This window comes from Triplophysa rosa, linkage group LG4 (genome assembly GCF_024868665.1).
Source record: "Triplophysa rosa linkage group LG4, Trosa_1v2, whole genome shotgun sequence".
Lineage (NCBI taxonomy): Eukaryota > Metazoa > Chordata > Actinopteri > Cypriniformes > Nemacheilidae > Triplophysa > Triplophysa rosa.
In genome coordinates, this window is record NC_079893.1 from 29857885 (window position 1) to 29869777 (window position 11893).

The following is an 11893-nucleotide window of genomic DNA, read 5'->3' on the forward strand; positions in this document are numbered from 1 at the left end:
TACGTCATGACGCATCTGAAGAGCTTGTTCAGTCAATAACGAAGCATATTTTCCTCATTCTAACGACATCCCAAACTTATATAAAACTCATCCCAATACTCACTTTAAAACTTCAATTGAAATGTCATTTATTTTTGTATATAATTAAATTGACCGTATTCTGCTTTTATTGACATTGATGCATTTGGCACCAGGTTTGATGCCCTATCATGTGAAAAGTGCATTGAACTAAATAAGAGAGCAAACTGTGAGTTTTGATGATCCGATTCTTTAATTATTACATTAGACATAACAACCATCACCGTAGACACATTAAGAAATGAATGCTGCCTTTAAAAATAGAGCGTCACGGAAACATCATTCCAACACGAATGCGTCAGACCAGTGATTGCCTTCAGAATGATGATAAAACATCTGTACATGCTGGAGAAGAGGAGAGAGGATGATAATGACGATGAAGGAGAGACCGCGGGCGAGGGGTTCAGACACCATCCTAAAAGACCACAGAGGTCTGAATAAAGAGGTTGTCATGGGAACGAGGCGGTTTTATATCTGGCTTTTAAAAAGCAAACACACAAACACCCCCATAAAAGAGTTTATATAATGACTGACTGCATTACGCAGCCAGACTGGCATCCAAATGTGGATCTGCGCTGCACGGAGAGCCAAAAAGTCCTTTCGCGTACAAAGACGGACAAGCCTGAGGTTAAAGTTGATGACCTTTTGACTCTAAAATGAAAGAAGACGAGACAGCTTGCGTAAAACAGCTGATCTCAGCATCTTCCCATCCAACACAACGCCTGCGTGTGATTTTTTCATTTCCCAGACACTGATCAACACACCCTTGTTTTTCTTATCAAGCCATACCCACACCACGATGATCTCCTGCTTAAATGGTCTCATCTGTTCTTTTGAAACGAGTTCACACGGCTGCTGAAGTATCCGGATAATCCCAGATCTTCACCATCTAATGCACTCGACATCTTCCCCGGAGTGTCAGATTGTTCCCATATCACAGGCGTGCGGCGGTATAATCCTAATCTGGGAGTCGGCCTACTGTAGCACACAGATGACTGTAAAGACGCTAGATTAACAGCATTTATACGCGCCGGGCAGTGGGAACGGTGTACAAATCAAAAACATACAAAATAAATTGAGTTCAAATAAAAAGGTTGTCTTCATGTCTGTGGTATTAGTTACAGGCATGGAGCTGTGAGAGGAATATGCGAATACCTGTTGTCTGTGATATGATGCACAGTATGTTTTGTTCTTTATTCACAAAGGTTTGCACAACGTATGGTTATAGGAAATATGACCTGGACTTTTTTCTTTGTTCATATTTCAGGTATCGCTAAACATGATCGTTCCTCATATTTGCAAATGAGTCTGATCTCACTCTGAACATTCAAACATGTCTTCTAACAAAACAAAAGCACGTGTTTCTTGTGTTTCGAACTCTTAGACAAATAAACATGGAGTGAAGCAATGGTAAAAGTGCTTGGATTATGTGTGTGTGTGTTTTGTAGTGTTGGGTTGCCCTCTGTGGCTACATTACATCCGTCAGTATTGATTAATATCCTTATGATTTAAGAACCGCTGTGACAGTTTTCCCGCAGACAGACTCGACGGTTCTTCATTCTCTGACGCCTCGTTTTTTTCTGACCGACTCCAGCTGGGAGAGAGAAAGAGATGATGAGATAGATCTTTAAAACGTGTTAGTGTGAAAGTGAGCGTTTTATAGGAAAATGCAGCCAGATGTGACTTTAGTGTGGATTGTGGTATTGGCTTTGTTCAAATCTATTGTTATTATTTCTATTATGATCATTGTAGAAAAGCTGGATTGCTGACAACAGTAGCCATGAAACAATGACAGATTAGCTACAGCCATTGGTTAACATTACTGTTCTCATCTGTAGGAAATGATTACGTTTTGATGAAATTATTTTTCATTCAGGAATCATTCACAATGGCCAGGAATGTGTATTAAAAAAGTGAACAGGGTAAATATTCACCTCGTTCTCCACCATCTTCATTCGGCCGAGAGCATCTTTCGCTGCTTCCTGAGGAACAAAAACAGACAAAATAATTCGACATTTTGTAATGTCAATGGGATGCTCAGCGTCTGCAAATATAAAGCCACTTCACAAGGTTTTAAGGCAATGTGTGTATGTGTCAGTGTGTGCACGCTCACCCTGTTGCCTTCGCTGGAAAACTTCTTCACGGAATCTGCGAGACCGTGCTGAAACTTCCGCAACACATTTTCATATTCTGAAATACAGAGAGAGAGAGAGAGAAAGGAAGTTTATGGATTACACAATGAAACATTTTTTTGTTTGTTTCTTAAAGAGTACACAACATTGCAGTGTGTTAATGTTGGCGTGTTTGAAAGTAAGCAGTCTGCCAAGTTGTAAATCCGAAGGTGAATGATAAACAAGGTTATTGGCTTGGAAAAAAGGGAGTCGACTCTGAATCACGCAAACGAGTCGTCCCTAGTCCGCCACTACATATAGTCCCCGCCTACGTTTTGCTAGGACTGCGCACGAAAACTTCCCTCTTCTCCCCCAAACACTGTAGCTCGTGAGCCTCATTCGCGGTAGACCAATCACAGCAGACTAGACCATCTGACCAATCACGTCAGACTAGGCTAGCGGAAAGGAGGGGATTAGACAGATGAATCGCGCAACGCATCTTTTGAGAGTCAGCCAAAAAGTAAGGAAAGAATAACTGCCTATTATTACAAAATAATAGTGTTTTTACACCTTCTATGTACATAAACTTGTTGTTGGACACTCCATAAACCAAACTAGGACCTTAAAAATCCCTAGTTATGTACTCTTTAATGAAGTTTAACATGCTGAATACAAAAATTACATGCTTTTTTTTTACCATCGACAGTACTAAAAACTATTTCGGTATTATTACTCGTACGTAGAAATGACAAGGTACTGGCATAACACTATGGGTATCGTTCGAATTTGATCGATTCTGATTCTGCTTATCGATCTCGATTCTTATCGATTCCCAGTTTCGATTCCACAGTTGAAATAAAACATCTAGATATCAACCTGTATGGTCATTTAGCCTGCTTATTGACGGCTTTGCAAAAATATATATTAATGAGCACCGTTTTGTATATTAATACACACATAGCAACCATGTTTTGTCTGATTTAATACATTTTGTATTACCATAGTTTAACTACATCATGGTTGATACATTTGTGGTTCCTGTGCTTTATCACAAGTTAACACATGCACATTTCTGAGAATATGCACACAAGAATTGATAAGAGGAATTTGAATTTCAAGTACCCGATTCCTAACCTTTCGATTCCGAGTCCGAATTGGAATTGCTTTTCGATTCCCAACCCTATAACACTGAGCTCAAAACAACAATTTAACGTAACAGTTACTAAAAATGAGTCGTCCAAAACTTCGGAAGTGTACATTTGATCGTTTTTGACTAATACTGTCCTCACGAACTGAGTTCCAGACGTAGTCACCCATCATCGCTTCATCCCACCTTCCCCGTGCAACAGAAATTTCTAGAATTTTTAGAAAGAACCACAACTGGGCTGCCTTGACCAATGTGTGTGTGTGTGTGCGCACCTGTCAGTGCTGCAGGATGTTTCTCCAGGTAGGTTTTCTGCCACTGCAGTCGCTGACAGACCTCCATGTGCTGCTTGATGAGCTCTGACGTGTCTCGTCTGTTCTTCTTATACTCGCTAATCTAAAGAGAAGAAAAATCACTGACATGTTCTGCACAAAAACAGCTTTAAAAAACAACTCAAATCATAAAATTCAAATCACACTACCAGCAACACACTAAACTGAATTAAAAAGGAAACTTCGGTTTTGATTCATGCATATTTGCCAAAAAGTGTAGATTGTGTTACAAGATATACAGTATAACACACACGCGCACCTTCCATTCCAGCCTCTCTTTGTCGTGGTTCAGCAGACTGAAGCTGTGTAGTTTAAACTGTGGAGAAGAGCTGAAACAGAACCCGAGGGAAACATCAGACACACATAATGTACAGGAACACACACATACACGCTGTGAAGCGAGCTGAGGTGTTACCTCGGTTTAGTGTTCCTGTCATGATCATTCCTGGGTCTGGATCTTGGAGAAGGAGCCCGCTGGAATGAAAATAAGCATGAAATCACAAACAACTTCTGCCCTCCATCTGCACTGTTCTTGAGCTGTTGTGTCAGACAGACTTTTTTTCATGATGCATCACATCTGACTGATGTTATTTTCAGCATCTCTTGCATTTTCAAGAGAGTGTGCCAAATTGAAAATGAGTTTTGAGTGAACACGGTAAAATAACGTTATAAAATAATGGAGTAAGAATACGCCAGCGGTTCAAGTGTCATTATTATGCCTTAGTTTCATTTTCTAATAAGTATATAAAAAGGTCAAACATCACGCTGTAAAACATCAGTCGTCTGTCCCTTTCCTACCCGTTCCTTCTCTGTGTCTTTATGTCTCTCTTTCTCGGGCGAGGTGGTGAGCGGGTCAATGACGAGCCATTTCTCCGTCACTGGCTGCAGCTGAACTCCGCCCAGCGGCTCACGGATCTTCACACGCACCTCCAGTTTCCCTCCGGTCGCCCTACGCCCGTCCAGCACCTGCACCAGCGACACACACACTAGCATCTGTGTGTTCTCTATGTGTGATGAGTAGATGTGTGTGTGTTACTCACGTCTATAATCTCTCTGATCTCACACTGGTTCTCCAGAGCTTCCAACTTCAGTTGAGCGGTTCCCACAACTTTATCGGTCTTAAAGAGACCACTACACACACACACACACACACACAAAATGTGCCAATGATTTTGGCACTGTGACAATTCTCATGACAATATCTGCTCTTGTATCTAAACAATCTGTTTATTAGTGTTTAGTACATTAATAGATTCTCACCCTTTGTGTACGATCTCAAACTTGATCCCTTTGGTTTGCACGATTCTTTTGAATCCTCTGTGATCTCTCTTGATGTGCAGCTTAAACTGCTCCTTAAACTCTGCAAACACACACACATCAAGTCGCAACATGCTGCTTTTTAATGCGTTTTCACACAACCTTCCAAAAGAAAGCAATCCAATAATGCATTGCAGCACGCTGAAGGAAAAGTGCGTGTGTGTACCTGGACAGTTCGTGTTTCTCACAGTGCTGGTTTTGTCCTTCTGAGCTTCTTCCTGAGAAACATACACACAGTGTTAGACTCAACAGCATAAATGTGTGTGTGTGTGTGTGTGTGTGAGCTGATAAGATTGTGTCATACCGCGCTAGGGAAGGGAAACTCAAAGCGCACGCTCGCATCCAGATCATTGGCAGAACCTCCTAGACAAAACAAGATTAGAGACTGGTAAACACTTGCATACACAGATGAACACTCCCTCACACACCTGAAGGGGCTGGCAGGTTGATTCCTTTCACAACGATCAGCACCAGGTCATTAGCAGTCAGGTTAGGAAAGATCCTAGAGAGAGAAAGAGATTTAACAAGTAATGAAACACATTTACTGAGAGTGTGTTTGTGTGCTCATACTTGACATTGTTGAAGGTGCGCTCCTCAGTGTGATATCTGGGAACGGATCTCCCTTTGGCATGAGCTTTCTTCACTATGTCGATGTTATTCATGCATTCTTCGGCCAACTTCTCGAACCTGCACACACAAACACGTACAGATACAAAATGGGCTTCGATATAATTTTGAATGTGTAGATGCTACTTTAGTTGACTAAAATTAACATTTTGAAAACGTTTCTGTTGATTGAAATCAAATCAAATATTTCCTTTAAAATGATTGGAAAAACTTGAAAAATTGAAACGTTGCCACAAAAATAAACTTACAATAATAAACCAAAAATAAACCAAAACGAAAATAATTATGTAGCAACATAAAAAATAAACAAATAAATTATAAGATGACAAAAGCATACACCAAAATTGCTAAAACTTTAACTACAATTAACATAAAACTTAAAAAAAAAAACTAATGTTTGAAGCACTAAAATTATAATAATAAACAAAAACTAAAATAAAAATCAATTAATCTTATACAGCAACATAAAAATAAACAAATAAATTATAAAATGACACAGGCATACACCAAAATTGCTATCTAAAATTAACATAAAAACTAAACATATAAAAATAAAAGCTAATTTAAAATATTAATAAATCTAAATAAAACTAAAATCTAATAACTATAACAACTATGATGTACAGTACATCTATATATATTTATACTTAATACTAAATTTTATGAAATGTATGTTTTTTTATTCTTGATTCAAATATTTAGCAAAACAAAACTGTAGAAATGAACATTTTATCCATGACAAAAATAAACATTCTTTTTTAAATCGGTTTTAATATTTTTTAACGTTTTCATTTGATTCATTTAGCAAATACCTCTTCCTAAACACAAAGACATGTATGTAAACACACACCTGGCAGTTTCAGCTACATTCCCCATATGTGTGAACTGCTGAGAGTAGGCCAAACATTTCTGCAAACAAACGTTATCGGTTTAATTGAGACTCAAATAAACCATGTGACCGTTACGCCAGTAACATCAGTGAATAAGAACCTCGTGCTGAAGTCTGAGCTGCTCCATGAGTTGAGCGTACTGATCGGCCGATCGAGGAGAGAGAGCGGACGATCGAGATTGAGACAGTCTGTAGTCTTCCTCACTCACTGGAGCTGCAGGCAGCTGCACATATTACAGAAAAATACATCATAAAACATTGAGGTGAGGAACAGACATCTGTGTCATAGTATCATAGAAATCACACGCACACACAGGAAGCGATAACACTCGTACACGCACCTTGGTGATGTCAACAGGAAGTCCCGCCTTGGCAGCATTGATCATTTGCTCCAATCCTTTAGCGTTTCTCAGGTGCTGCGCGGCCCCCTGCATGTCCTTCATCTCTTTAGAACGCAACGCCGCCTTCACAAACTGCTGCCTGCGTGCCGTCAGGAAATCCAACTGCTGCTGAGCTGCAAAACACACACATACGTATGTAAATAAACACACACATGCATATTTAAACACACACACTATAAACACAACAAGACTACCTTTCCCCCCCAGTTTAGGAGCATTTGTAGTGGGAGTCAGCGTCCCAGCATTGGACGAGGCTTTTGGAGGAACGGGAGCTCTTGATTTCTGAACGGCAGGTTGAGGCGATGGCTGCAAATCATTTTTACATTAACAAACGGCGCTCTGACACAGCAAAAAACATTTCGTGAAATGCGTTCTGGATGTTCTGCTGACCTCCTCGTCGTCATCTCCTTCCGCGTCCTGATTGGCCAGTTTCATGGCTGTCTCCAGGACGCCCATAAAATTCTGCGCCCCCGCCTCGGCACCCTGCAGCGGGGGACAACCTGAGACACACACACACGACATTCAATTCAATTCAATTTATTTATATAGCGCTTTTCACAATGTGCACTGTTCCAAAGGAGCTTTATAGGAGAAAAACAGAAAAACACAGAAAAGGTCAAACACAGCACAGCGCATTGTGTTTATAGAACAAGCAAGATCATTCTAGTAAATAATATCTAATAAAAGCAGTCTGACAAGAGTTTAGCATGTTGACATGTTGACAAAATGTTTATATGCTCTCCTACTTGCAAGTCGCTTTGGATAAAAGCGTCTGCCAAATGAATAAATGTAATATAATGTAATTTGGTCTTATTTTGTGATCGATATCAGACAACAGAGGAACGTTATAAGCAGGCAAAATAGTCATGGCATAATGTAACTGAGTGCAGCCATAACTTCAAACTGCTGTCATGTGATGGAAGTTTAGCATTAAATACCAAGTATTGTAAATTTAGCATTAATGTGACAAGTAGTCCGTCTTTGCTCTTGTGTGTTGTATCTGTTGACATCACAACAGATACAACGCACACACATCAATAATATCACACACCACAAAAGAAACCTCTCACCTGGTGGAACAGGAAGTTCTGCTAAATTAACAGGCCGTCCCGCCTTGTGAGCTTTGATGGCATCTTGATATTGCTGCGGTCAAGAAGACAAACAAATGCACACGTGAGTCTGAATGTCTACGGTTGAATGTGTGTGTGTTACGTGCATTACCTTTATAATGCGCTGGTGCATGCGCGCTTTTCGATCATCTCCTTTGCTCTTGGCGCTTTCTGCTGCTTCTTTATATTTGTCCATGCGCTGCTGTAAGGCTTCCCCGATGCTCCGAGGAGCAGACACAGCTGCGCACACACACACAAAAACGGCTTTGCATTGACTTTTACTTGCGTTAAACGTTATTCCCTCTCACACAAACCTAAACCTTCATTAAGGCATCATTCTGCATGTTTATTGTGTTTGTAATGTCAGGTTTGCTATATTCTGGTCTGAAATGGCACACACACTCTTACCTGTGTTAGGGGCAGCAGTGGGTGCAGTCGGAGGGGCGGCAGGTTTTGAAGACGGCTGTTGAGGTATTGAACGAGGCACTTCAACATCCCCTTGTGAGAGTGAGAGATTTCCATCAGATCGAACACGTGACTGTATCAGATTTTGTACCGTAAAGAAGAGTCCAAGTGATTGTAATGTCATGACATACCAGGAGGGGGCGGCAGTGAGTTGATATCAACAAACTCGCCTTTGTCGACAGCCTCAACCATCGTGTCTAATTTCTGGGTGAACAGATAAACAGAAACTTATTTCTATAAAACTCTACAAGTTTGTACTTAGAAACTGTGTGCTTTCACTTAGATTCAATGAACCTGAATCATCTTAAATGATTCAGCGATACAGACAGGTGGTTGTCGGTTACCTTGGCGACAAGGTAGAGTTGTTTGGCTTGGTCAGTGTTTCCGCTCTGTTTAGCCTGTATGGCTGCCAGCTTATACTCTCTCTGTCGGTTTAATATACTCGCTTTAAGCTCTAAAACACACACATGCATACACAACCGCCTCAGACTCAAGATTATACTCAAGACGTGTAAGGGAAGTGAACATCTAAGTAAAAAAAGAAAGAAAAGACAGTTTGTGGTGCGAGTTAGTGTACCTGAGTGCTGTGCATTAGGCTGGCTGGGCGTCAGGGGCGAAATGGCGGGTGTATCGGGCGTGACGGCTGTCGATCGCTGTGATGGTGGTTGTAGTAGCTGAGGTTTGGGCGGGGCAGCCAGCTGTGGCTTCTCATTGGTCTGCGGCGGAGTGTACGGCGGAGCAGGTTTCTCCTGCTCTCTGATTGGCTCAGCCTGCGAGGCGGGTTTTCCACCGGTGGCCACAGGAGGAGGAATCTCATCTTCGTTGATGGGCTTCCCTTTTTTAACCGACGTCAACATAGACTGCAGAGTCTGATAACAGAAAACGTGAACATGTCCTTTTGAATTCACCAAACTCAAATGAAATACGGGACAGAATGTGTGTAATGGTTATGGAGATGTCCCACCTTCAGTCCACGGTCGTATCTGCGTGCTTTGCTGGTCTCCCCCGCGGCCTTGGCGTTCGTGATGGCCGTTTGATACATGTCGATGAGCTCCTGCAGATGAGACTCAAGGCTGCCCGGAGAACTCTGGGATGTGGGGGTGGTCCGAGGGGCTGCGCTTGAGCGCTGAGGGGGTGATGGTGATGGAGGGGGCTTCTTGGTCGCCACCTCCTCCATATCGTCATCCAATACCTCGTTCAACTCGGCCTGATATACAAAAAACAACTTAACTCTTGATGTCACTGTCACACTGTTAAAATTGCGTGAAAGTTTTATAAAAACATTTCATTTCAGGACAAGTGTGAACAATTTTGTCCTCCTCTTACCAATAAATCAGCGTCATTCTCTAAATCACCATAATCTTCATCATCATCCAGGTCTTTCATACACAGCGCCGCCATCCGCTCGATGTCCTCCATGGGCACGGGTGCTAAACGTAGAGAAAAACAGATGAAGAGTAACAAATAACAATTTTATTAACAGCGTACACAGAGAATATTAGCATGAGAATACTTATTGTATTAATTCATGTTTTACGTCCGGGGTCTCCGAGACCCTTATGATCGTCTTTACCTTTTCCTCCAGCTTTCTTGCCTCCTGGTCCACCCCTTCCGCCTCCTCCCACCAGGGCCAGAAGCTCCGCCTCTAGCTCCTCCTCATTTCCTCCAGAGTCATCCAGCCCACCATCAGGAGCCAAATCCAACAGCAGTCCCATCTGACAATTTGTAAGAATTATGAGGACGAATATATGTTTAAATGACAGAATTGATTAAAATTGATCACAAAGTTAACCGATGACAACTTTGACAAAGCAGTTTGGACACAGTACTATGAATTCACCTGTTTGGCCCTGGCGGCCCCCTGTCCCTTCTGCGGAGGGTTCCGGCTTCGACTCATCGTCTTCACAGCTCACTCAAACCTGAAACAAGAACAAGACTGATTTCTCATAATGTAACTATTGCATAAGGATCAATCCTTCAAGGGCAGCACAACCAACCAGACTGGAAAGTGAGTGACGTCATGACGCATTCCTAGTTCACTGCGTGAATAATGACGAGCATAACCCACATACAGATCTTTACAATCTCAATGTGTATTTGTTTGTACATTATTTGCAGACAACAAAACATCTCTCTGATCTCCTCAACTTTTCATTCACTGGGAGCGATCCGTTTCAAAAAGCCTTTCAAAAAACCTAACGTTACTAACCTGACAGAAAGCAAACATGTGAACCGTTCACCTTTATTTATTTATTTGACAAAAATCACATTAAACGGTTCTCTGGAAATAAAGTGCACGACTGATAAATAACCCTTTATAGAAACCAGAACGTAAACAAACCCACACAACTAATTCAGTTAAGTGCTAGTTAGCAAGAAAGCTAGTCTTTATTTGCCCATCATCTGAATGTAACGTTAATACCTCGATCATACGTTCATCCGAGCGCGGTTTACGTGATCAATCTCCGTTTCGTTGAGAAGAAAAAGCTATCAGTCTTGAAGTTTTGACACTAGAGGGTCATAAATGCTGTGGTAAACACAGACCTGCACAACTGTCAATGGAGAATCAGCACTTCCTGCTTTTCGCCCAGTTTCCCATAGCAACAGCAGCGCCTCGCGCTTTACGGCAGGCGGAAACGGGACTTGTAGTTCAATCTCTAGTTTGTCTGGGTTTAGATTGTTTTAGATGATCTTTTACAATGTGTGATGGTTTTCTGTCAGAAAATAGTTTAATACGATAAATATTGTTTTTGAGGTTTCGCGCTCGTGTCCCTGCTAACAGAAATCAGTTGAAAATTGTAACGGTTTCCATTGCAAACCACAATTATTTTCCATTAAAACTATTACAGTATTCCTTAATATAATGTGCTTGGGTCTTATGGTGTTGAGTCAACAGTATTGACACCTCTTGCCCATGTACACATGTGGTTCAAGCGCATTGGGTAGGAAGTTTGTCAACTTTATCCTGACCTGCAGCCCCACCTGCTGGTAAAAATGGGAGAGGCACTCAACACAAACGATGTGATGTACAGTACAGTACAAGGTTTAAAAGCTTATAAAATTATTAAAGCGAATACAATTAACCCTTATGCGGTCTTCGCTTGGGGCGTACACTCATGGTCTTTGGGGTCTCTAGAGATCCCAGGCAACAAAATTATTGTTTAAAAAGAAAAAAAAACACATTTCCACATTTGTGCAGTTTTTGGATTATTTATGATATTAAAAAATTATATAAATGAATAAATACATATTTTTATGCAAAAACAGCTTTTTATGTAAAATTCACTTTATAAAAGACCCACATTTCTAACTTTCATTCGTGGGGATAACATGGATAATTGGACATGGTTTAGTGTAAGATTTTGCCCATCTTTTGGAAAATGCAGTTTTAAAAGTAAGATTATTTATCACATTTACCAG

The 11893-nt window shown here is 41.0% G+C and overlaps 1 protein-coding gene across 1 annotated transcript; it reads right to left on the reverse strand.

The window, feature by feature from the left end:
- Positions 1-252: 252 nt before the first annotated feature.
- On the reverse strand, positions 253-11062 carry cc2d1a (coiled-coil and C2 domain containing 1A). The gene is made up of 29 exons (XM_057331957.1): positions 10896-11062; positions 10314-10392; positions 10047-10188; positions 9800-9903; positions 9438-9680; positions 9051-9342; positions 8818-8927; positions 8605-8677; positions 8417-8506; positions 8121-8248; positions 7970-8042; positions 7290-7399; positions 7094-7205; positions 6840-7012; positions 6600-6722; positions 6460-6518; positions 5553-5669; positions 5411-5484; positions 5287-5345; positions 5149-5200; positions 4926-5025; positions 4706-4796; positions 4464-4631; positions 4081-4139; positions 3925-3994; positions 3609-3729; positions 2192-2268; positions 2013-2060; positions 253-1672 (listed from the first exon to the last, which is right to left on the reverse strand). Exons 2-29 carry the CDS (start codon positions 10368-10370, stop codon positions 1634-1636), a joined length of 2964 nt encoding a protein of 987 aa, XP_057187940.1. The 5' UTR covers positions 10371-10392; positions 10896-11062; the 3' UTR covers positions 253-1633.
- Positions 11063-11893: the final 831 nt, after the last annotated feature.

Bases quoted from the DNA above. Each gene is read 5' to 3' on its own strand.
- cc2d1a (XM_057331957.1), bottom strand. From the start codon at position 10,370: ATGAGTCGAAGCCGGAACCCTCCGCAGAAGGGACAGGGGGCCGCCAGG. The intron at 8,928-9,050 runs GTACACTAACTC...TGTGTGTTTTAG, and splicing joins GCCTAATGCACAGCACTCAG to AGCTTAAAGCGAGTATATTA. The intron at 8,678-8,817 runs GTAACCGACAAC...CTGTTCACCCAG, and splicing joins AACTCTACCTTGTCGCCAAG to AAATTAGACACGATGGTTGA.